The 24,618-nt window shown below is 47.3% G+C and overlaps 1 protein-coding gene across 2 annotated transcripts in view; it reads left to right on the top strand.

The window, feature by feature from the left end:
* RPH3A (rabphilin 3A) overlaps positions 1-24,618 on the top strand; it is a 62,707-nt gene that overhangs the window by 3,829 nt on the left and 34,260 nt on the right. Inside the window, exons 2-3 of one of the 2 annotated variants that reach the window (XM_022550795.3) lie at positions 479-490; positions 8,878-9,024. In XM_022550795.3, coding sequence (XP_022406503.2) covers positions 479-490; positions 8,878-9,024 — 159 coding nt within the window. The remainder of the gene's footprint in view (positions 1-478; positions 491-8,877; positions 9,025-24,618) is intronic. The other variant, XM_089894530.1, reaches the window with a different exon arrangement.

The following is a 24,618-nucleotide window of genomic DNA, read 5'->3' as shown; positions in this document are numbered from 1 at the left end:
AGTGAAGAGCCTGGTCTCCTTTTTAGAGTGGAAGGACTTGCTTCCCCAAACTGGGGCACTGCGAGTTCTGCTTTCGGATGATCCAGTCACGGTTCAGGGCTCATTGCCTACCTCAGTGTGCTCCTTATCCCCCAGTGTTTGAAACAACAGAAACCAGGAATGTTATCATTAAGTGATTCCTTTTTAGTGCCAAAAAACATTATTCAAATACATAAATGATCAGATTGGTTAATTAATAAGCTGAACTGATTGGTCATTTTAATCAAGGCTGTGGCTCATACAACCCTACATTGCTGCAGCCTTGTTTTAGATGCGCTGGAATAAGATAATAATGACTGATAACAAATGGAAGTAGGTCATTGTGATTTAAACAGAACTGTGTGGTTGTGGCATCCAGGCAGTGTTGATATTGTTAAGAGATTTTTTCCCCTAACTTTATTCATTTTGTTCTTTCTCTCCTTTCTTTGCCTTCCTTCAGTGATAAAGAACAGTGAGTATTTTGTAATACTTTTATTTTTCTACAGACTGAATTTTATCTCTTTTCTGATTAAAGTGGCTTTAAAGATAGATGAAGAGAGATGGTTCAAAAAGGAACTAGCATGTTTTACATATCTAAAAACAAATTCAAGTTGTTAAAAAAAACACATACGCCTCTTGATAAAGAAAAATATGAAATTTCAAAAAAAAATCTTGGTAAAAGGTTGGAAAATATTCCTTAGGAGAGCCCTCAATTTAATTTTTGTTAGCAATTAGTGGGATTCAGCAAGCTTATTAACCTCCCTGTGCCTCTGTTTCTGCAACATTTTGCCTGGGAACACTGTTTTTAGATAAAGAAAATATTAACTCAAATGACTACTATCATTAGTCAAAGATGATAATGAGTAGAACAGAGCTTGTGGGAAGTTATGTGCTGTACACATGGTCTCTGTCACATCATGGAAGGTCAGCCTGATTTCCCAGTGAAATGCCTTTGACTCAGAGGTCCTATCTTTGCTCATAACTTTTGTTTTAAATTGGATTCATTTCCTAAATATGCATGACAGATTGGATGCTGGGTCTAGCAAATGAACAGTCAGGCTGCAAAGCAGATGGGACTTTGGTTGTGTGTACACATTGGGAAACTATGGGAGGTCATTTTTACCTTCCCCTTGATGGGGAAGTGTTCACAGAGCCACAGCCAGAGCGCCGAGTCTAGCCTCAGAACACCCAGGTCTGAGGCCTGCTCTGGGACTCAATGTCAGTGTGGCCTTGGGGCACTGCCCTTCACCTCCTTGAGCCCTGGCCATAATGTGGGTATGTTACCCTGCCCTTCCACCTTCACTGGGAGGTGGTACGGTCAAATGAGATGCATGGGAAAGCTTTGTAAACCGTAAAGCACCAAAATCAGAGGAAGGTGTGGATCACAACCTTGCTTTACCCTTGTGTGTATTTTATATATATATATACCTTGTATGTATACATTGTGTGTGCATGCATACATTGTGTGTGCATGCATATATGTATGGTGTGTATTCTACAGTCTCTGTGTTGGCTGGTAAGATTTTGGTCTTTTTACGAATATTGTGAGCATATCATTCAGACATGCTAGGGAGAGATGCTGAGATGTTGTGCGATTATAAATATGAACATCACAAGAGAGAAGTTCAAGACTTCAGAGGGTCCCAAGTGCTTCAGGCTTCCTGAATGCTGAAAGCTGAAAGGTAGGGTGTGTGTCCATCCTCCTTCCCTCCCTCCTTCATCCTCTCCCTCCTCTCTTCTCCTCTTCCCTTTCTCCCTCCCTCCCTTCCTTCCTTCATTAACAAACACATATCATGCACTGTGCTAAGCACCAAGAATACAAGGTTAGCCAAAGTCTGAGTGGATGTCTAGAAGGGTTTACAAACAAATAAATAGTCAGTCACCAACAAATACACTTTATAGTGCAAGGAGCTTTAATAGCAGAATCACAGCGGCCAAGGGAGCACAATGATGGGCACCTAACCAAACTTTGGGGTCATGATGGGAGAGCTTCCTGGAAGAAGTAATGTGTAAGCTGAGACCATGTAAAGGAGGTACAAGATAAAGAAGAGACAGAGGAGTTCCACGTAAGGGAACAGCATGTGCAAAGTCCAAATAGGAGAGAGAGCATGGGATTTTAGAAAAGCTGAATGGCACTCAGTCTGGCTTAAAAGATTACCAGGAGCCCGAGATCCCCTTATCTTTCTGAAGGGAGTCGGGGAACCACAGCATCCTTTTGGCACCCTCTTTAGTCTGTTAGGGGTAAATTTCATCAAAAAGGGCCTTTTTACCAGCAGGGCTTATGTAAAGTGTTTTGTGGTGTGGATGCCCCTCCTTCCACACCCTCCCCTTCAGGATTCATTAAAATCTCATTCACTGAGCTGTAAAGAGACTTCCTGCTGACACCTGCTTCTGTCAGCATCCTGGGGGAAGGGAGGGGATAAGAAGAAAGGAAAGAAAAAGGATTAATTTTCTGCACACCACCGCTGTTTAATGCTTCAGAGCCTTCGTGCCCTGACAGCATTTCCATCATCCCACTCCTTTTGGGAGTTATAATATATTAATAGAGACATCCAGTGGGTATTTATTATGTGACTGTTGTGTGCATGAAATGAAGAATCAAGTTGGGAGGCAGGAAGGAGCTGGGAATCTGCCCTTTGCAGTATTTTAGGGGGAAACATCTGTGAGGGGCTTCCACCTGCAGTCAGGACTAATTTCCTTTTGTGTTAGAGGCCACTGGTGCTAGTTTGTTGGGAGAGTTCCTTCTGACCATCTCTAGATGCACCTTAACAAGTACATTCAGGTCACAGATGAAGCACATCCAGAATGCTGGTGTCTCGAGCCTCTGACCATATTCTCCCCGCACAAGAGAATTTCTTGGCAATTCTCTTCCCTCTTCTGAGTGTCAAGCATCTGGAAGATGAGCAGGTCAACTGCAGTGATCTTTAGACTTCTATTAGCAGCAAAATTCTTTCTTTGAATACTGTTTTATTCAGAAGCTAAATATATAAGACAGATAAAGAGTGGCGATGGATAAAGACCTGTCATGGCTGAAAGCATTAAACATACCACCGTGCAACTGTAAGTTAAAATAATACCAAACTGTAAAGTAGGGAGTTTAACAAGCTTCACTTTTTTGTTGCCACAGTAGATAGTGTGTCAGTTATCTTTTGCTGTGTAACAAACCACCTTAAAACTCAGTGGGATAGAAAAACGATGATTTATTCTCAGGGACCTGGGCTCAGCTGGTGGCTCTGCTGATCTTGGCTGGGCTTTCTCATGTATCAAAGGGTTGTCTGATCTAGGATGGCTGTGGCTGGAATGACTCAGCTCTGATCCACATGCCTCTCATCCTCCAACAGGCGGTCCTGAGCTTTTTGTCATGGTGATGACAGAGAGTAAGAGAGTAAGTAGAAACACACAAGGCTTTTGCAGGCTTAGCCCCAGATGGCACAACATCTCTCCCCTGTGTTTTATTGGCCAAAGTAAGCCATAGTCCAAGCAGGATTCAAGGGGTAGGGAGAAAGACCCAGACCTTTTGGTGAGATCAATTTCAAAGTCACATGGCAAAGGGCATGGATACTTAGAAGGGTGAAGTATTGAGGTCACCAATGTAATAAACTATATCTCATGATTTTATTAAATATCAAATATTAAATTCTTAAAAAAAAATTTTCTCTCTCTTTTTTTTAAAACTGGCATCCTTGCTTTGCTAGTGTTGGGAACCCAGCGTTGCCATCTGGGCTGACATGAGGATGGAGGGCCTGGTTCCCTGCCCACTCTGTCCATCTACGACCCACTCACCTGCAGCCCTTTGAGATCCCTCCAGGGAACTACAGACAATAGCTTGAAAACCATGGCTTAGACAGTTTGGGGATACAGGAGGCAGGTGCCCTTCAGTGATTCTCCAGGAAGCATTGTCCTAGGTATGTGAACGAGAGCAGAGATGGGCCAGCCCTCTTCGCCCCGTCTCAGCCAGTAAGCCAGGGGTCACTCCTCATGCAGCTACTGAGGGTCAGGAGTAGCCTCTGAAGGTCCCTGCAGGAAACAGACAGGAAATCATTCCCACTTAGCAGATCTGGAAACTGACATTCAGAGTGTCTCAGGGCCCTAGTACACACTGCTAATAAGCCACAGGTCCAGGATTGCAATCTTAAACCCCACCAGGTCAAGGAGGGCTCAAGTTGGTGCACAGTAGGCCCTCTGGGTATTTACTGGACTGGATACAATGCTCTGAGTAACTTGTCCAAGGAAGCAACACTTTGGTCTCCACCTTTGGTTTTTAACGAGGTCCCAACACTGGACTCTGGTCTTAAGGACGTGGAGCTGGAATCCTGTGCCCAGAGGCCCTTGGCAAGGGTGCCACCGTCCTGTCACAGGAGCATTCCTAAGGCCCCCATGCTCACAGTGTTCTCCAGCCCAGAGGAGGCCCAGACAAGCCCATTTTCTCCCTTGAGAGCAAAGGCTTTGGTTTGAAAAACCATCTCATTTCCCTCTGTTTACTTTTGGGATTAAAACATGAAAATCCACAGGAGGCTTTCGAGTCCCCACTGAGACCAATCAGTGACATTTTCAAACACTAGATGAACTGTTTGTCAACTGCGTGTTTTTGAGCAGAGGATGGGGATCTGCAGAGGTGCCGGCAGCCTCTAGCAGGCCTTCTGCTCATCTGCAGATGGAGACAATTATCCTAGGCAGGCCTCTTGTGGACCCCCATTCCTGCTTATCTTTCTGCAGCCGTGCATTTCCTGTGCATTCTGATCCCAGCGAGTTGTGTGGTGGGGTGAGAGGCATTGGCTTCAGGTCTGACCCATGGCTGACCATACCCATGACCAGATTGTGAGCTGTGGGAATGTGCCCTTGAAAGGGTCTCCACTGGGTCTGAGGCCCAGCATCTCACCTGTGCTCTGTCTTGGTCACTGAGCTACTTTGTAGAGGCAGGAAATAAATGGAGGTGGCGATCAGAAGAGAATGAAGGAAGAAAAGAAGGGATGAAGGAAGGAAGAATAGGGGCAGTTGAGGCATCCATTTCCACGGTAAACCAGAGGGACCTGGGGAGGTGGCTGGATGAGGTTGTAACTAAGGCTCTTCGGGAAGGATGGGTGGTCTTCATTATGCAGGAGTCCAATGTATCCTTTACAGTTAATGGGAAGAAACATCAGGCTGAGGGATATTAGCACACTGTAAGGAAGATCTTTCCAACAGAACGGCATAGACTCCTAATGAGAGAGTGAGGTCTTCATCACAGGGAGCATTCAAGCAAGGCTGAAAGACCCCTAGGGAGGCTGTGCCAGATGGGCTTTCAGGTAATCCTCAGTGGCCCTCATGCCTTTGTGTAACCTCCTCGCCTTGAGTGCGTGCAGGACCTGGGATGTGTTTCTAACCTATAGAATATGACAAACAGGATGGAACATCACCCTTGTGATTACATCATGTTATATAAGACCCTGTCTCATTTGACCGGAGCTTGAGAGTCACCTTGTATACTTGATGAAGGAAGTGGCCCACAGGATGAAGTTGGAGAAGTCTGCTTGGTTAGGAATTGCAGGCTGCCTCCAAGACATGGAGGTGACTTCCTCCTAATAGCCAACAAAAAGCTGGGGTCCTAGGTCACATGGCTGCCAGGAAATGAATTCTGCCAATAACTCAAATTTGCCTGGAAGCTGATTCTTCCCCAGAAAGGCTCAGGATGAGAACCCAACCCAGCTGACGACTGATTGCAGCCCTGTGAGATGCTGAGCAGAGGACCCAGCTAAGCCATGCCTGGACTTCCAACATGGAAACTGTGAGATAATAAATGTGTGTTGTGTAAAGCCCCTAAGTTTGTAATAACGTGTTATGTAGCAGTCGAAAATGAACACAGACACTATCAATGGGGCTTTGTGCCACCCTGTCTCTACCCTCCAGCTGGACTGATTTTTCCAGTTATCTAATGCTGCAGAACAAATCATATCAAACGTAGTGGCTTAAACAACAGAAACTACTTATTACTTCTTGCAGTTTTTGTTGGTAGATATTTGAGAGTGGCTTGGCTGGGTGGGTCTGGCACAGTTGTAGTCTTATGTCAGCTGGGGCTGCAGCCATATAAGGGCTCGACAAGGGCTAGAGGATCACACAGCTGGCACGTTAGGTGCTGGCTGTTGGCAGGGGCCTTAATTCCTCTCCACATGGGCCTCTCCACAGGGATGTGGCATCTCATGACATGGCATCTGACTTCCCCTAGACTGCATGACCCAAGACACCAAGGCAGAAGTTGCAATGTCTCTTGTGACCTAGCCTTGGAAGTCACCCACGGTCACTCCCATTGTATTTAGCTGGTCACACAGGACCAGCTGGGTTTCAGTGTGGGAGGGGATGGCACAGGGATGGTGTGAATACCAGGGGGCAGAGATCCTTGGCAAGCATCTTGTAGGCTGGCTACGATATTGATCTTCCTTCACTTCCTCAAGCACACTGCCCACTCTCTCAACTCCAGGCCTTTGCAAAGACCATTTCTCTGTCAGGCTCAGTTTCTTCCTCTGCCTTCCTCTCACCAACTCTAGTTTATCTCTGAGGTCTCAGTAGGAGCCAGCCATACCTTTCTGCAGCCTGCAGCTTATGTAATTTAGGAGAGCCCTCTTCAAAATAAAGAAGACAAAAATATCTCTCTTTTACAAAATTTTCAGGACAGATGATCATTACGAGAGCTCTTCCCAGGGCCTTGGAAGGTGCCTGTGCTAACAAAGGGTCCCAAATTTAAGCTCCACCAGCATCACAGTAAATCCTCTTCAGGGTCTCAGAGTAGATGTCACTCCCTCAGGGCGCACTCCTTGGTCCCCTAGAATAAGTGACTTCTGTTGCTTCAGGCTTGCTGTGGGTCACACTTATAATCAGACATTTATCATCCCTTTTGGCCATAAGGTATTGTGTCTTATTCAAAAACTCTTTCTGTGCTTACCCTCAGACACTATTCTAAATGCCATTGAAATAATAGTGACCCAGACCCAGACAGGGTCCCTGTCCTCCTGGAATCCTACATTCAGGTGGGGGGAGAGAGGCAACAAACAGGTAAACAACAAACTTATTTTAAAAGATAATTTCAGTTAGTGATGGATACAAGTGAACCTGGGCAATGAGAGCTCAAGGAAGACCTCTCTGAAATGCTGACATTTGAGCTGAGACCTGAATGATGAGAAGGGGGAGATCTGGGGAGATAAGTCATTCTGGAAGCCGGGACAGCAAGTGCAAAGGCCCTGAAACAAAAACAAGGTTTCAGTGTTCAAGATTGAGCAGGGAGGCCAGTACAGCTGGAGTGTAGTGAGAGGGGGCGAAAAGGATGGAGAGTCAGGTAAAGCACAGATTGGGTAGGACTTTGCAGGTAGGCAAGAAACTAAGTTTTACTTTTATTAAGGTAGAATTCACTTAACATGCAATTAACCGTTTTCAAGTGCACACTTCAGTGGCGTTTAAGCACACTCACCACACTGCAACCACAAGCTCTGTGTAGTCCTGGGCTTTATGCTAAATCAGTGAGAAGCCATTGGAGGGTTTGGGGAGGGGGATTTGAGTATGTTTAGCGTTTGTTCATCCCGTGGATCAGAGGCCCCTGATCCAAGGCAAGATGTGTTTCCACCAGAATTTCCCCAGGCTACCCCCTCCTTCCCTTTCTCGCAACAAGACTTGCCCCCAAGACATCTGCTTCCATTGCTTTCAAACTCTTCCTTCTGTGCTCTTCTGAACAAACCAGCTAAGGTGGGAGGATGGAAGAAGAGACGGGAGCAGGGAGGAAGATGGGGCCTTTAATTTCCAACTTTGAGTGTCAAAAGGCAATTTCATGCCTGCTGACGTGATTAGAGCAGTGGAAGTAATAGAGGCTGGCAGCTAATGGGGTGCTGGCTCCAGGGGATTCATAGTTACTGATTTTTGCCCCAACAGGGACAAGAATTTCTTGGGCGATGAATTTTGCGAAAATGCAAGAATTTTCCTGCATTCCACTTGGGCGATGCACCTCAGTGCCCTGGGGTGCATCGCCCAAGGAGATAAGGTCCAAGGTCTATACTTTGCCATAGACCACAGCGTTAGCTCTCTACCCAGCAGCCTCTGATCCTCTGCAGCGTTCAGTTCTCTCCGTACTGTGGAGGTTAAGTGTGCAGGCTGCCCACGTCCGAATTCCACCTCTGCCACTTCCAGCCATGTGACCTTGGGCAAGTGGTCTAATGTCTCCTCACCAGAAAATAGACAATAACAGTCCTGCCTTGTGGAAATGTTGTGAGGATTAAATGAGAAAATGTGGGCATCCAGTAGGTGCTACATCAGTATTTGCTTTTTTTATTTTAAAAAAAAGATCAAGGAGAGCACAGGATGGAACTCAAAATGCTATAGGAGCTTTGGAGGCAGGAGAGCTAGATGTTTATGTGAAATCAAGAGATTTTTATAAAACTAGTTGACCACTAGTTTAAACTTTTTTTTAAGGACTCTGTGGCCTACACCAAATGTATTTGTGCCAGACAGGGGCTGGCGTCAACCTGGGATCCAGGGCCTCAGACCAGCCTCCCAGAATTGTTTCCGCTCCTGCTGTAGAAGTCTACTGTTGAGATTCTTTTCCTGAGAACACCATTATCCTCCAGGCTTCCATGAACTTCCTGCAAATGCTACTTCCAGAGTGTCTGCCATGTGCTAAGCACTTAATAAACTCATCAGAACCTTATGAGGGAGGAGGTATGTGTGTCCTGTTGTACAGATGAGCAAACTGAGGCTCTGAGAGATTGGATTCTTTTACCCAGGGTCTCCCAGCAGGGATTTGAACTGAAGTTTACCAGACTCCAGGAGCTAGAGCCTAACCACCACTCTGCAACTGCTGACTTTGTCTGCAGCCTCACACCTTCCTATATTGCCTTTCAGGCTCCAGACGGGATGGTCTGTTCACCCCAGTGGTCAGGCAGACAGAGGGAGGAAGCAGGAAGAGCTGACAGATGAGGAGAAGGAGATCATCAACAAGGTGATTGCTCGTGCTGAGAAGATGGAAGAGCTGGAGCAGGAGCGCATCGGGTGAGGCCTGACGCCGCGCATCCGGCCTGAGAGCCAGAGACGCCAGGAGGCTGTGCTGCTCAGGGCGGGTGCGCTGTGGTGGGGCAGGGCTGCCCTCGGGGTTTGTGACCTGTGATGTGCCAAGCCACCCGCTCAGGCAGAACTGGAATCCTTGGTGCATGAGCTGCGAGAGCTGGAAGACAGAAAAGAGAACAGGGGAGAGAGTGGGCTGGGGGCTGGCTGGGGAGGGGCTTCTGGGCTGGGGGTGCATTAAAGATGGAGAAGGGAGGATCTTCTGAGAGGGGGATGGGAGATTGTCTCTGAAGGCTGGGGACGTGTGTGTGAGCACAGGTGTCATACCCATTCCAGCTGCATAGGAATATGTTCTAGAGACATTGGCCATGCAGGTGCCAGAACGATAGCCGAGGGTGAAGTAAGGGGGAGGAAGTGTATGTCAACGAGACAGTGCGTGAAAGAGAGAGCACATCTGAAACGAATTATATGAGAGAATTGGAGAAATCCATCCTGAAGGGAGGCCAGCATGAGAGCGGGGTAGCAGAGGTTGGGTCTGGACTCTAAGGACCCAGCTTCCATCACAGCTCCCCCACTTGCTGGCTGTGGATCCTGGGCCATGTTGCTTCACCCTCTGAGCCTCAGTTTGCTCACTTGTAGAATGGGAGAAATAAAAGGAATAGTCCCACAGGATTGTTGTGAGGAGTAAGTGAAATGATGCTTGTATGGTTCCTGGACCAGGCCTGGTCGTACTTCATGCTTAATGAATGGTAGGAGGAAGGGAAAAAGCGGGGTTTGGAGGGCAGAGGTAACAAAAAACATGTATGGGATGTAAGAAGGTGTGTGTGTCAGAGCATCAGTGAGCCAGGACAGGGTTAGAGAGAGAGGGAGGGCTCTGTGCGTGGGCTTGGGAAGGGTGGAGTGGGGAAGTGAGAGGGGAGGAGTGTCTGGGAGAAGAGGAGAGTGAGCGTATGTATGGGGGGGGCGGCTCTTGGGGTGGGTGGGAACTTCCACTGCTAGGATGCAGGGAGGCCACCAAGGCATCCTCTAAGGCTGAACCTCAAATGGGAAATGGGAGGAGCTGCTGAGATGCCACCCCTTCCCCAGACCTTTCTTCCAAGGGGCAGCCTTTGCCAACTGCTTACAACTGGTTTGGGCACTGGGGTGCCCTTTCATCTCCCTACCCAGCCACTCAGTCAACTCAGGTTAACAAGATTCTTGGATGGAAAATGATGCTGTGACCACACAGGAAGTGGGTGCCTTTGATTTGAGCCTTTGCAGATCATTTTATTCAGAGTGGGCTGGGGAGATCAGAGGTGCCATTGACAAATGACAAATAACCTGGCACAGGCGGAGTCAGCTTTGTGCTCGGCCCTCCGTCAGGCTCCTCAGTAGGTTGCTAAAGGGATGGGTCTTGAGGGGTCTGCTTGTAGGGTTGAGTTTTTATTTTGCTTTTTAAAAGATACATCAGGAGTGAGGAGTTGTCCAGGCGGGAGGTCTGTGAGCATGTGTGTAAGTGAGTGTAGGAGTGTGTGTGTGTGTGTGTGTGTTCACTTCAACCAACAAGGAGCCTCAGCCTTGCAGGAAGGAAGAATATAGATGTTAAATTCTTGCTTGGAAGCAAGAACTTCCAGCCTTTTTCCTGTGGAGCACTTTCCACTAGCTAACTTGGAATTTTATACATTGATTATATCTCTCTCCCCATTAGATTATAAGATTCCTGAGTGTAGAGATTTTTGCCTGTTTTGTTTGCCACAGAATCCCCAGTCCTAGTACACAGTAGGTGTTTAGTAAAATATTTGGTGAGTGAGTGAGTGAACATGGTAGACAATGCTGCCCCCCAATTTCCTTCTGCATCTCCTGTGAACAAGAGGCTGGAGAGCTTAGAATTTTGTAGTCCAGGGTCCATATTCCCAGGGAAGACATTATGATTGGCTGCCTTATGTTTATATCAGATTCTATCCTTGTTAACTATGGCCAGAGGTGCTGGCTACATTGTGCAAGCGTGGCCACTAGGCTGCCTTTGGGTGTAAAGTTAAGGGGATCTCTGTGGACTGAGCGGATTCTGGCTTGAACATTCTAGAACAGGGCTGATGGGTTCCCTGCCTTGTCCCCCATGTCCTGCCACATTGCCTGACCTGGTGACATGGTGGGAGAGCACAGTGGTTAATCCCTGGGACCCCAGAGTCAGAGAGACCTGGCTTCAAATTCCAGCTCTGCCACTTACTCCCTGTGTGACCTTAGATAAGGCACTTTACCTCCTCCTCAGTTTCCTCAGCTGCAAAATGGGGATAACGTTAGCACACATGTCCCGGGGAATGTTTAATTCACATTCAAAAGATTATTGTGGTGCCTGGCACAGAGTGCATGCTCAGTTAATGGTGACAATCATTAATGACAAATTTGCTGAGGAAACGTGTTATTTTACACTGGCCAAGGTCTCCGTTCTAGAATCATGCCCGAGACTCCTGTTTGGCAAGCCCCTGGCTTCCCCTGAAGGAGATTTCAGAACCTTCCAGGGAAGCTGGGGCCAAGCCCATGGTGACAGAGTGTCCCTTTGCTGAGAGGGTATGTTTTCTGCCGGAAAGGGGAGGATAGTCCTAGAAGATTCTGGCTGAGGCCCTTTCCCCTGCTCCCTTCCAGCTGCCAGCCCTTTCTGGTAGCATGGCCAGAGGCAAGCCCATGCTATTTGTGTCTTATGACCTTGAACCTGCCCTCATTCCTGTTCTACTCACACTTCCCTGGGAGAGGATCAGAGTGAAGTCAGATGAAAGGAGAGAGACATATCAGACACGGATCGAGGCTGAAAATGGGGCGCCATCAGGGCTCCCCCTCCAGAACCTGAGGCTCAGTTGATGAGCCTTGGGGGCTTCAGTTCTCCACTTGTCCAGTGAGGCGGGTCAGTCTGAGTCTCAGGATCCTTCCTGATCCGACTCTACAGTATTTGGGGGTGTCTGGTGGAGGACCCTGTACCCTGTGGTTGGCTGCACCTCTCAGAGCAAATGAGCTCCTTCTGGCTCTTCTAAGTGTTAAAACTGCAGATGTAGCTGTGTCCCCTTCTGGGTCTAGACACCAGCTCTGTGATGCTGAGTTTTCTTTTCTATTACCGAACAGCCATCTGGGAGACACGTGAAGTCATCGTTTACATAGTAAACAATCATTATAAATGGGTACCATTTAGTGATTGAGCACTTACTATGTGCCAAACATCAAACCTAAAAACTTCATATGGATTTAACTCATTAACTGCTCCTCTCAACCCTATCAAGTAGGTGCTATTTTGCAGGTGAGGAAACTGAGGCTTAGAAAGGTTAGGTCACTTGTCCAAGGTCACACAGAGCTAAGATATATGTCCCTGTCTGTCTGGCTCTCAGAACTATGTTCTAAACTATTAGGTATCTTTCCTGAAGGTGTGGCCTCAAATTCTTAGACTTTGCAGGACATGGAAATTTTTAAAGCTCAGGTTTGGAGGGGGCATTTGGGGAGCTACAAGCTAGAATCCCTTCTGTGCTGGCCCAGTGATTCCTTCCCAGTGATCTTATTAACCTGTTTGTACCTCCAAAGCTGCCAGAACTGGTCTCCATGGTCCTAAGGCCATGGAGAGTCCCCTGGGAGAATCACCCTAAGGTGTCCCAGGAGGTGCTGCCTCCCTGGGGCAGTTTTGCTAGAGTTTCTGCCCCAGGGAGCACCAGATGATGCAGTGGACCAGAGTTGGTTCTCACCTTGGAGCCTCTGCTTTTGCCCAAGGTGGTGTCTAAACCTTCACTGAGTGGTAACTCAGCCCACAACCAAGCTCTGCTCCCTTCAGCACCCCCAGAAGGAAAGCTGATGGTCAGAAGGGAAACTCATTAAAGAGCCTCATTTTGCCCCACATCCCTTATTCAAGGCTAAGTGGGATCTCAGAATTTATTTTGCGTGACCTGACTGCTGTAGATTTTCTATACTAGTGAGGACACTTGGCTTGCAAGAAAGGGAATTAGTTCCAGCTAGGTGGTTTCAGTTATCTATCACTGCATAACAAACCACCCGAAACTTACTGACTACAAGCATCAGTAGTATACTCTTTTTCATAATTCTGTGGGTTAAGAATTTAGACAGGGCTCTGCTAGGTTGATTTTTGCTCCATGTGGCATAGCCTGGGGTCACTCACTCAACTGCATTCAGTGGGTGGCTGGGTTGGACTGGAAGGGCCAGGAAAGCTCCAATCCTTTGTCTGTGCCTCAGTGCACTCTGCATGGCCCCTCTCTCTCCACGGAATCTTTCCTTATTCAGTAGTCTGGCCTGAGCTCCTTTACATGGCAGCTGACTCCCAAGAGAGCAAGGATGGAAGCCTCCAGGATTCTTAACAGCTAGGCCTAGAACTGGTAAGGCATCGCTCCACTGCAATCTGTTAGAGAGGAGAAATAGATCCCATCTCCTCCTGGAAGAATGACTTATGCATCCAGGGAAGGAAGATGTTAATGGTGGTCATCTTTGGAGACTCTACCCCATTAGGCAAAAGGGAAATTTAATATAAGGATTCAGAGGTATCTCAAGGGATCCAAGGGTGGGAACACAGCCTAGTCTCATGAAAGGTCTGCTTCTCATCCCACATCTTAGAAAATATAATCTCATACTATACCTTCCTGGTTGTTATATTTCTTCTTAGTCCTAATTCCAAATTCCCGGGGAAGGAACTCTGATTGGTCCAGGTCACCATGAGTGCCGCCCCTCATCCAATCAGCTGTGGCCAGAGGTGCCAGGCTATACAAACAAGGCTGCTGAGTGCTACTCCAGAGAGTGCAAAGGGCCTTTGTAAATTGAACGGACACCCAGGGGGTGTCCACAGGACTTTTAAAACATATTAAATATGGAATTAAACATTTGGGGAAATTTGTGTGTGCGGGTTTTGTTTTTGTTTTGTTTCCCAGTGGTAGGTTCCTCCATGTCTTTATCATATTTCTTTCTATCCAGAGCCTCTCAAAGGCATTACTCATATATTCTGCCCGCAAGGGGACAGGCAGCTTGGTGGCTTCCATTTGAGGTCAACATCCCTCAACAGATGGGCCCAAAGAAGTAATTAGGATTTGGCATTAACCTTGGTGTCCAGACACTGTGATGGAGGAGGAAGTGAAAGAGACAAGAGAGACCTGTCCTTGACAGAATCTGTTGGATTGCTATCACCTCCCTATCCCAGTTCCACCATCCCCTATAGTTTTGGCACAGAATTTTTCCAAAATGTGGACAGGGGGAGAAGTGAGTAATAATGATTGGAATTTGCTACATCTAATTAGGTAGGCATCTTTCCTGTGGTTTGACAAGCTGACAATAAACCAGATCATAGTCTCCTCTTTCTAAAGGAAGATTCCCCTACCGCCCCGCCCCTTTTTTTTGTTTTTTGACTTGGAGTCCTAGACATTCTGTGGGTAGAACTCCTGGGGCATCCTGATATTATGACATAGTTATCCATGTGTCTGTGTGCTTTTTTTTTAAAAAATAAATTTATTTATTTTTTATTTTACTTTTGGCTGCGTTGGGTCTTCATTGCTGCATGCGGGCTTTTCTCTAGTGGCGAGCGGGGGCTACTCTTCATTGCAGTGCACAGGGTTCTCATTGTGGTGGCTTCCCTCGTTGCGGAGCACGGGCTCTAGGCACGCGGGCTTCAGTAGTTGTGGCACACGGGCTCAGTAGTTGTGGCTTGCGGGCTCTAGAGCGCAGGCTCAGTAGTTGTGGTGCACGGGCTTAGTTGCTCCGTGGCATGTTGGATCTTCCCAGACCAGGGCTTGAACATGTGTCCCCTGCATTGGCAGGTGGATTCCTAACCACTGCGCCACCAGGGAAGTCCCTGTGTCCATTTTTAAGAAGAAATATTCATAGATTTCATCAGGTTTGGGGGGACTCTGAACACCCCCCCCATGTTGAGAACCACTGAGTAGTACCTCAGTTTTCTCAGGGATTGGGTCGATGCCTTCTAATGTCCATCCAGCCTTAATAATTTATGGAATCTGTTTGCACAAAATGAAAATGAAGTCTTCTTAATTCCTTAAGCAGCCCAGTGCCTGGCATAAAAGAGAAAGCAAATGAATACATATTGGATGAATTCTTAACCCAACTGACTAAGCCTCTCATTGAATGTTTTTAACCTCAGGGTTTCCCGGACCTTATCTATAAAATGGGGAGTTGGACCATGTGGTCTCCAAGTCCCTCTAGCCCAAGGTTCCTGAACCTTGGCACTGTTTACATTTGGGGACAGATAATTCTTTGTGGTGGGTGCTTTCCTGTGCACCATAGGATTTTTTAGCAGCATCTCAGCATCTCCCACCAACTAGGTGCCTGTAGTAACCGGGGCTGTTACCAAGCTGTGACAACCCAAAATGTCTCCAGACATCGCCACGTGCTCCCTGAGGGGCAAAATCACCCCCTGTTGAGAACCACTGCTCTAGCCTTTTTGTTGCGTGGCTCAAGAAAGGAAGAAGAAACAAATGAGAATTTCCCTGCAACCACACTCAACTTCTAGAGAAATAATAATAGTCCACCCTTACAAAGCACCATGTGTTGGCACTGTACTCAAAGCTTTATGTAGATTCATCTATGTAACCCTCACAACAACCCTATGCATTAAGCCGCATTATTATCATTCCCATTTTACAGATGAGACAACTGAGGCACAGAGTGGTTAAGCAACTTGCCCAGGGTCACACAGTTAATAAGCAGTACAACTGGGATTACAAACGTAGGCTGGCTGGCTCCAGGATTAGAGTCCTATTCTGCTGTTCTATAGGAAGATAAACATTTATAGCCAAGCATTGTATTAGGAACTTTCAAATATGTTGTATTTCCTTTAATCTCTCAGAGAGACAGACTACTGTCTTTGCTTCACAGACGAGATTATTGAAGTTCATGGAGGTTAAGACACTTGCCCAGGGGCACACAGCTTTTACATGGCCAAACCAGACTTTGAATCTGTCTTTCCACATTATCCTATTGCCTTTTGGCGGTGCAGGTAGGGATGGCAATTGACAAATGACTTCAGAGTTTCAGGGAAGTCAATAATTTACAGGGTGTCTCACATATTCACTCAGGTTGATTGGTTCAGTCTCATACTTCTTCCTACCATAGGACAGTTCACCCCTCTCCACCACAATGACCCTTGTCCCCCGTGGGCCTCAGCAGCACATTCTCTCAACTCTACTTTCCACAACAGAAAAGGGCAGGTGGAGGGGTTAGAAAGAGCCCCAACTATAAGCAGTGAAATGAAACAAAGGCTTCATTCTTCCAAAGCAGGTAACAGCGTCTGGGTAGCTAGACCTAGCCTCCGATCCCATCTCTGCCACTTGCCAGCTGTGTGCCTTTGGTAAGTGACTCCCTGTCAGTGTGCCTCGGTTTCCCCATCTGTAAAATGGGAGTGAATAATAGAACTGACCTCACAGGTTGTATGACTTAAGGAAAACAATGCACATGGAATGCTTAGCACAGCTCCTGATAACTGTTGCTATTATTGGGTTTAAATGACCCAGCTCCTTGCCTGACTGACTGTATTAGCCCAGTGGAGCCCTCTAGCTGTCTTTCTCTCTTGGCTCCAACTCTGACCCAGGGTGACCCACTTCCCCAAAGTGCTGAGGTCCAGACAGGAATCCCATTCACCAGTCCATCAAGGAGAGAGATTACGATCAACGGCTCCCCAGGTAGTGACGGTAATAAACAACGGTGGGAATTAATGAGTCTGAACTGCACACACCCTGCATGCCAGCCGCGTGGCTTCATGACAGAGCAACTTAGTCCTGAACAAGGACAGGTTCCTGACAGACCCTGGCATTGGAGTTCAGACCACCCCCCTTCAGAGCAGCCATGTCCCTGTTCACAGCTGATGGCCCAATCTAGGCTTCAGAAAATGCCGAGTTTAATAAACTTAATGGTAACATCCACTTGGCAATTAGGGTGACGGGATAAGCAGCATGATTCTGGAATTAATGGTGTGTGTGTGTGTGTGTGTGTGTGTGTGTGAGAGAGAGAGAGAGAGAAGTTGAGAGACAGACAGAGATAGAGAGAGAGACAGAGAGACAACATGACATCCACTCTCTTACTTGGCTGCATTTTACAAACCATTGTGTAATCATGCTCAATCACAGCCCCTAAAGGCAGCTGCTCTGGCTTCATACCATCAGTGATGGAAGGCCAGCTTTTCACCACTTCCCTCACCAATTCAGGAACTGGCACATAAAGCCATCACACCTTCACAGGTAGGGCGTCCTCAGCTCTGCAGCTCACCACGTTAAGCCCACTTCCTGGAGCAATTGTACATCCATTAGCCTTCTCTTCGGCATTCATCAAGACACTGCGGCAATACTGGTTTGAAAGCTCAAAAGCAGTTGCCTGAATGTTTCCGAGGCCAGTTTGAACTTTTTTGAGGGAGCCTGGGCTTAACAAGTAAGCACTGTCTGATCTGCATTTGGCTTATATCCTTGTCTGCAGAAGGCAGACAACTAGGGCTTGGCTCCCTGCAAGAGCAGAGTGTGTACAGCCGTGTGTGTGAAAGTGTGTTCTGTACATGGGTGCTGATCATGCACCTGTTCCTGTGTGGGTATATGTGCCATCCGTGTGTGTATTTAGAGATGGGCACACGAGTCCTGTCAGTTTCTAGTCACTGCAGCCCCTTTAAAAGCTTTAGAAAGACGGGGCTTCCCTGGTGGCGCAGTGGTTGAGAGTCCGCCTGCCCATGCGGGGGACACGGGTTTGTGCCCCGGTCCAGGAAGATCCCACATGCCTTGGAGCGGCTGGGCCGGTGAGCCATGGCCGCTGGGCCTGTGCGTCCGGAGCCTGTGCTCCGCAACGGGAGAGGCCACAACAGTGAGAGGCCCGCGTACCGGGGGGAAAAAAAAAAAAAAAAAAAAAAGAGCTTTAGAAAGACGGATTTCATGGGCAGATTTTAGCACCCTCGTTATATAGGAACAAACTGTGAGTATAGGGAGATATAAACGCCACAGATTTCCAGAAGAAATAATTAGCAGCAATCATGACTGAGTAGTTACCATGTTCTGGGCATTTTACAAACACTCCCATTAAAAAAAAATTTTTTTTAACATCTTTATTGGAGTATAATTGCTTTGCAATGGTGTGTTAGTTTCTGCTTTATAACAAAGTAAATCAGCTATACATATACATATATCCCCATATCTCTTCCCTTTTGTGTCTCCCTCCCACCCTCCCTATCCCACCCCTCTAGGTGGTCACAAAGCACCACTGAGCTGATCTCCCTGTGCTATGCGGCTGCTTCCCAGAGTAAAATAGCTATCTATTTTACATTTAGTAGTGTATGTATGTCCATGCCACTCCCTCACTTTGTCCCAGTTTACCCTTCCCCCTTCCCGTGTCCTCAAGTCCATTCTCTAGTAGGTCTATGTCTTTATTCCCATCTTGCCCCTAGGTTCTTCATGACCATTTAACTCTCATTTTATCTTTGCAACAATCCTAGGAAACAAGGACTTTGTTTTCCCTAATTTACACACGAAAAACAGAGGCTTAGAAAGGTTAAGTAACTTTCTTGAGGTCACAGAGCTAGGAAATAGCAAATATGGACCCAGGCAAGGTCACTCCAGAATGGACACCCCAACACCTGCATCATAAGTGCCTTGTGGGACTTCCCTGGCAGTCCAATAGTTAAGACACCATGCTTCCAATGCAGGGGGCGCAGGATCGATCCCTGGTCAGAGAACTAAGATCCCACATGCTGTGCGGCGCCGCCAAAAATTTAAAAAAAAAAAAAAAAAAAGTGCCTCTTATTTCTAAATTCTGAAAGTGTGTGTGCGTGTAGGTGTGGATGTGTGTGTGTATGTGTGGAGTGTCTATGTTTTCCTGGGGTTGTACGTGGAGAGGGTGATTAGAACCTCACAGAGTCCAAAGCCTGATTTGTCTGACGTCCACAGCAAGGCAGGGAGGAATTGCCCAACCCTTGCTCTGGAGAGGAGGACTGAAATCTGATCTGGACCTGAATCAGGTGGAAATAGAACCTAGATGGCATATGGGGCAGGGAATGTGGGTGTGGTGGGTAGAATGATGCCCTCCCCCACCACAAAGATGTTCACATCCTAATCCCTGGAACCTGTGAATATGTTATCTTACATGGCCAAAGGGACTCTGCAGGCATGATTAAGAATCTTGAGATGGGGAGATGATCCTGGATTACCCAATGTAATCACACGGGTCCTTATCGGAGGGAGGCGGGAGGGTCAGAGTCACAGCAAGATTGAAAAATGCTACACGGCTGGATTGAAGATGGAGGAAGGGGCCACAAGCCAAGGAATGTGGGGCAGCTTCTAGAAACTAGAAAAGGCAAGGGAACAGATTTTCCCCTCGAGCTTCCAGAAAGAACACAGCCCTGCCTGCCAACACCTGGACTAAGTGAAACCCATGTCAGATATCTAATCTCTAGAACTATTAAGATAGTAAATAATATATGTTGTCGTAAGCCACTAAGTTGTAATTTGTTACAGCAACACTAGGAAGCTAACACACAGAGTGACTCCTTGAAGCTGGCTAGCGTGCAATGGCATCTCTCACGGCCTTCCTGCTAGTGTACACTTTCACCACCACTGAGTTAGACCCACTTGGGGCAGTCTTGTAGTTTCAAGAGACCTGGTCCAGCCCCATGTGTAGACAAAAAGTCCAGGGACCTGCCTGCCTCATTCTACCTGGAACCACTGCGGCATTTGAAACTCTCACTGCTCCGAGCCTCCCAAGGACTCCATTCCTATGTCCATATGTTGTCTCAAAATGGGGGAAGTTGAGTCTCCTCTACTTAAAGCCCTTTCATGCTGTCCCATCACTCTTAGACTCAAGACCCTGCATGGCGTGGCCCCTGCCCACCCTCCAGCCTCATCTTCTACCATCCAGCGCACCAGCCCTGCTAAGCATCTCTCAAGTCCCTTGCACATGCTGTTCCCTCTTCTTCCAGTGCTTTTCCTCACCCTCTTTACTGGGCCAGCTCCTCTTTATCCTCAGGTCTCAGCTCAACAGTCACTTCCTCTGAGGCCCCATCTGACTGTTCATGTCCCTCTCTGTGAGTTCTCATAGCTTCCCATACTTGTCCTTCAGAGCACTTACTCCGAGTGTGGTTATGATGATCGATGTGATCATTTAAGTAACGTCTGAGTCCCCCACTAGAATTCCAGCTCCGTGATGGCAGGCACCTCCTTTGTTTTGCTCCCCCTTGGGTCCTCACTGTCTGCTGTCACATGGTAGGTTCTCCATAAATATTTGTCAGATGAATGAGTAGACCATCTGCATCTATTGGGACAGCAAGGTCAGAGCAACTTGGGAATCCACTTCCCACCCCCTCCAGAGGTCATCTGTTGGTACTCAGAAGAGGGGACATATAACCTTTCTGGTGCCTCTGGGAGCATCCTGGGAAATGGGAGATGCCCACCCAGCTTCACTGAGTAACCGTCAGCTCCCCTTAAGCACCCAGCCTGGTGATATATGGGTTTCCTGGATTGAGGTGCAAGTAGGAGCCATAAAGTTAATCAGACGTGTAAAGACTTAACTAGAGAGTGACAGCCACTTACAATGTCCAGCCTAATTGGGCCCTTAATGTGGAGACATTAGACAGGCAAACAAAAGTATCCTGCCATTGCAGACAGGTCTTCTCTTAGTCATTGAAGGTCCTTCAGTTTCAAAACACAAGGGGAGATCTTGATGTTTCAGCCTCAGCATCTGAGAATCCCTGAATGTTGCCCATGGCAGGAAGCTTGAGGTGCGTCTCATCTAACCCCTCACATTATTGTCTGGGAAGAGGGCACGCAGAGAACAAAGCCTTTTCAAGGTCATTGACTGGATAAGAGGTAGGATTCAAAGCCATGACTTTTAACCCTTGGCTTACATGTTCTCTGTCTTCAGAAATGCACTTTATTGTCTAATGTAACGTAACGCATGTTTCTTGTAGAAAGTTAAGAAAGTATGAGGAGTCCAGATAATTGGTGCTTTAGGAAAGGGGGTAGCAGAAGCTTTATAGAAGGAAATTAAAATTACTCATAATCCCACCACCTGGTGATAATCCCTGTGAATATGTCGGTGTGTTTCCTTTCTAATTTTTTTTTTGTCCAGTGCACACCGTGAAGATATTCAGATGAGCATGTTCCAAACCCAACCTCATATCATGATCACAACTCTACATCCTGGGTTTGGGGGTTTTTTCCCCCACTTAACATAATAAGGAGAGGATTTTCTCATGTGATTTCTCCCACTGCTTCCTTCCTTACTGAAGCATTTCTCAAAGTGTGGCCAGGAATTCACCAGCATCAGGATCGTATAGGGAGTCACTTCAAAATGCACACACTCTGGACACACCCCAGTCCCATAGAATCATTGTCTGAATGTTGAACACTCTCCCCAGGTGATCTAGATGGACCATACATTTTGGAAACATCCCCCCATGCCGTGGCTCTCAACAGGACTGCATGCTGAAATGCTGGTATCCGGGCGTAACCAGATCCATAGCTGAGAAGTTTTAGAGCTGGGGCCCCAGGCATTGGTATTTTAAAAAAATTCTTTCTGGGTCATTAACATGGGTTGAGGGTTGCCGGCATCTTTCGTAATGCACATAGGTCTCTCCTGCCAAGACTGGTAACAACAAACATTCCTTATGGGGTGAAGAAACTGAAATGTTTTATCACCAGGATAAAGACCCATCTGTGACTCATGGTCTGCCATGACATAATTTGGACTTAACTTCCCGCAAAGTTTTATTTCCAAGTTTATGCTACTTGGCTGTTGGGGCCCTCCCTGTTGAGGCCCTAGTATTCGGGGCTGCAGAGAGGATGTCCAAAAGGGCGGGCTCCAGGAACCCCCCGCTCATCCTGATCTTTGAGCAGAGAAGGAAGGTCTGCCCATCCCCACTCCACTTCCTTCTCTCTTTATTGGTCTGGACTGAATTCACAAGTAACAAGGGTCTCTACGCTGAGAGATGTGAATAATGATCTTCAATCTGTTGTTTTTCCATGCCATTTGCAGCCACTGATAGAAGCTAATGAGACGCTCCCTGTACAATGCGTGTTAATGGGGGCTTTTGGAGTTGAGGATCGAATGGTGGAAGGAACAGGCATCTTGGTAGGGATGCTAGAGTGTGGGTTTGCAAGAGGTGGGTGACTCCACACCCTTATTTTCCAAGAGGAGACAAGTAAGCCTCGTAGGTTTCCTGAGCAAAGTACACTGCAGTTTAGAATTGGGTCATCTATCCCATGCTCTCTTCCTGAGCTGGGTGGGCAAAGCTTGACTTGAGGCAGAAGGCCATGAGGGGACTCCAAGGAAAGCAAAGGTAGTTTACTGACACAGAGAACGAGATTCTAGCCCAGGCTGAGTGACCCAAGTGACTCTGTGCCTTGGGACCCCCACTGATAGAGTGAGAAGAACAAAATCTAACCACTTTCTGGCTAGGTCAGTCCATGAAGGAGAAAATAGGTGAGAACAAAGGTGTGTGCCAAAAAAAGAGAGAAAAAGAAAATATTTATCACTGTGCAATTTCCATCCCCCGCCTCCGTTAGCTTACCTCACTGTCTCATAATTCTGTGGCATTGAAAGGCAACCTGAAATTCATCTGCTCCAGATGACTTCAAACTGTTTCTTTAAACAATGGAATCAACTTTCCAAAGGAAATCTAATTCAACAGCTCAAACAAATGAAAGAGATAAATGCAGACATGCTCTGGACGAAATGGGGTTTTTTGGTTCCTCAGAATCACTCCCGCCATACCTCTATAGTGGGTGGCCCCAAAATGGTCTCTAAAGAACCCCTGGGGTGCCATAAAGCACAATTTGACAACCACCAATTTAGCCCAACACCTTCCCTTTTACAGATGAGGAAACTGAGGCCCAGAGAGGCAAAATTCAGGGCTAAAATCCAGATTTCTCAACCCTATGTTGAGGATTCTTTAGGGGAACAAGATGATGGCACAGCTGTTGGGTGTCTTGTCCCGACCTCTGAGAAGTCAGAGGCAGGTGAGATAGAAGCAGCTGGGGTGACTGCACGTGTGCAACTTGGTTCCTACCGATGATGGAGGGTCCCTTGGTGTGGGCAAGGCAGGGGAATTGAGCAGGGTGGAGGTTGGACTGTTCAAGAAGGTCCCCATGGCTCTGCTTGGCAGTAGTGGCAGTGAGGTCTGATTAAGAACAGGAACTATAGCTGATTCATTTTGCTGTACAGCAGAAACCAACACAACATTGTAAAGCAACTATATTCCAATAAAAATTAATTTTTTTTAAAAGAAGAAGAACAACAGGCACTCGAGAGCCAGACTGCCTGGGTCTGAGCCCAGGCTTTCTCCACCTCCCCGCTGTGTGACTTGGATACCTCACTTAACCTCTCTGTGCTTCACTTTTCTCATTTGGAAAATGGGGACAAGAATAGTCTTTAGCTTATAGTGCTGCTGGAAGGATTCATTAAGAAAATCCATGTGGGGTGCTTATCTCTGTGCCTGGCACATTGAAATTGCTCAGCAGACACTGGCTGCTGGTGTTCTGAGACTGAGGACTGGGCGCTCCTGGTTTGTGCTGCCTCCCATCATCCTATAAAAGCAATTTCTAGGGAAAAATGTGGGGAGGGTTGGGGTAGGGGAAGAGGAGGAGGAGGAAGAGAAGAGCGTGCTGCCTTTGGTTCTGCACATCCTGCCTCTCAAAGCAGCTCTGTCCAATCTGGGTCACAGCAGGCGCTAGAGCCTACAGGCTGCTTTGGGCTCCTCTGTTGAATGGAACACAGAGGGAGAAGCTGCTGTTTATAGCACAGCGAGTAGCATGCTTTGAGGGGATGGCAGGAGCGAGGAGGACCTGTGGGGAGAGTCAGCATCAGGTGGCGGCCAGCAGGTCTGCCAGGGACTTTCTGGAGCCTGTGATACCCACAGCTGATGTCCACAGCTGAGAGCCAGTGCGTGGAGGGGGTGGGCAGGGTCCGGCTCCATCTGGGTCCACTGGCTGTGGCTGGAACAGGAACAATAAGGTTCTGTTTGAGGAAAAAGCAAAGAGGTGACTTCAGGCTGGTGGGAAGGGTCGAAAACAACCCACCTGAGATCGAAGCAGGATGCCCCCACAGGTGTAGTCATTATGTGTAGCCTTGCTATTCAGAGTGTGCCCTTGGGCCAGTAGCATCGTGTGGAATCACTTGGGAGTTTTCTAGGAATGTAGCACCTCAGGCCTCACCCCAGACATGATGCTTCAGAATCTGTTTTAACAAGGTGCCAGTGTGACTTGTGTGCACATTAAGTTTGAGAAGTGCCAGTGTAATACACATGATACCTGGCTTCCAGTTTCAGCTCTGTTACTTCCTAGCTGTGTGACCTTGCACAAGTAATTTAGCTTCCTTGTGCCTCACTTGCCTTAGTTGTAAAATGGCTTCTTAATTGTGCCTGTCTCTTAGGGTTGGGTGCCAAAGCACTTCATACCATGCCAGGCCCATAATAAACACTATGTAAGTATAAGCTGCTATTGTATGTCACTTGACATTCAACTCAGCTTGCTTTTGCTGGATACAAATTTGGGAAGTGGCCTTCCTTCATTCATTCATTTGTTCATTCATTCATTGGTTCGACCATCATGTGTGAGCACTCACTGTGGACCGTTCTGTTCCTGAGGACACAGCAGG

The sequence above is a fragment of the Delphinapterus leucas genome, chromosome 14 (assembly GCF_059928025.1).
Source record: "Delphinapterus leucas isolate spDelLeu-1000000601 "Yukka" chromosome 14, BTC_Dleu_Yukka2, whole genome shotgun sequence".
Classification (NCBI taxonomy): Eukaryota; Metazoa; Chordata; class Mammalia; order Artiodactyla; family Monodontidae; genus Delphinapterus; species Delphinapterus leucas.
The sequence above is the reverse complement of the archived record's forward strand: the minus strand, read 5'-3'. Positions and strand labels throughout refer to the sequence as shown.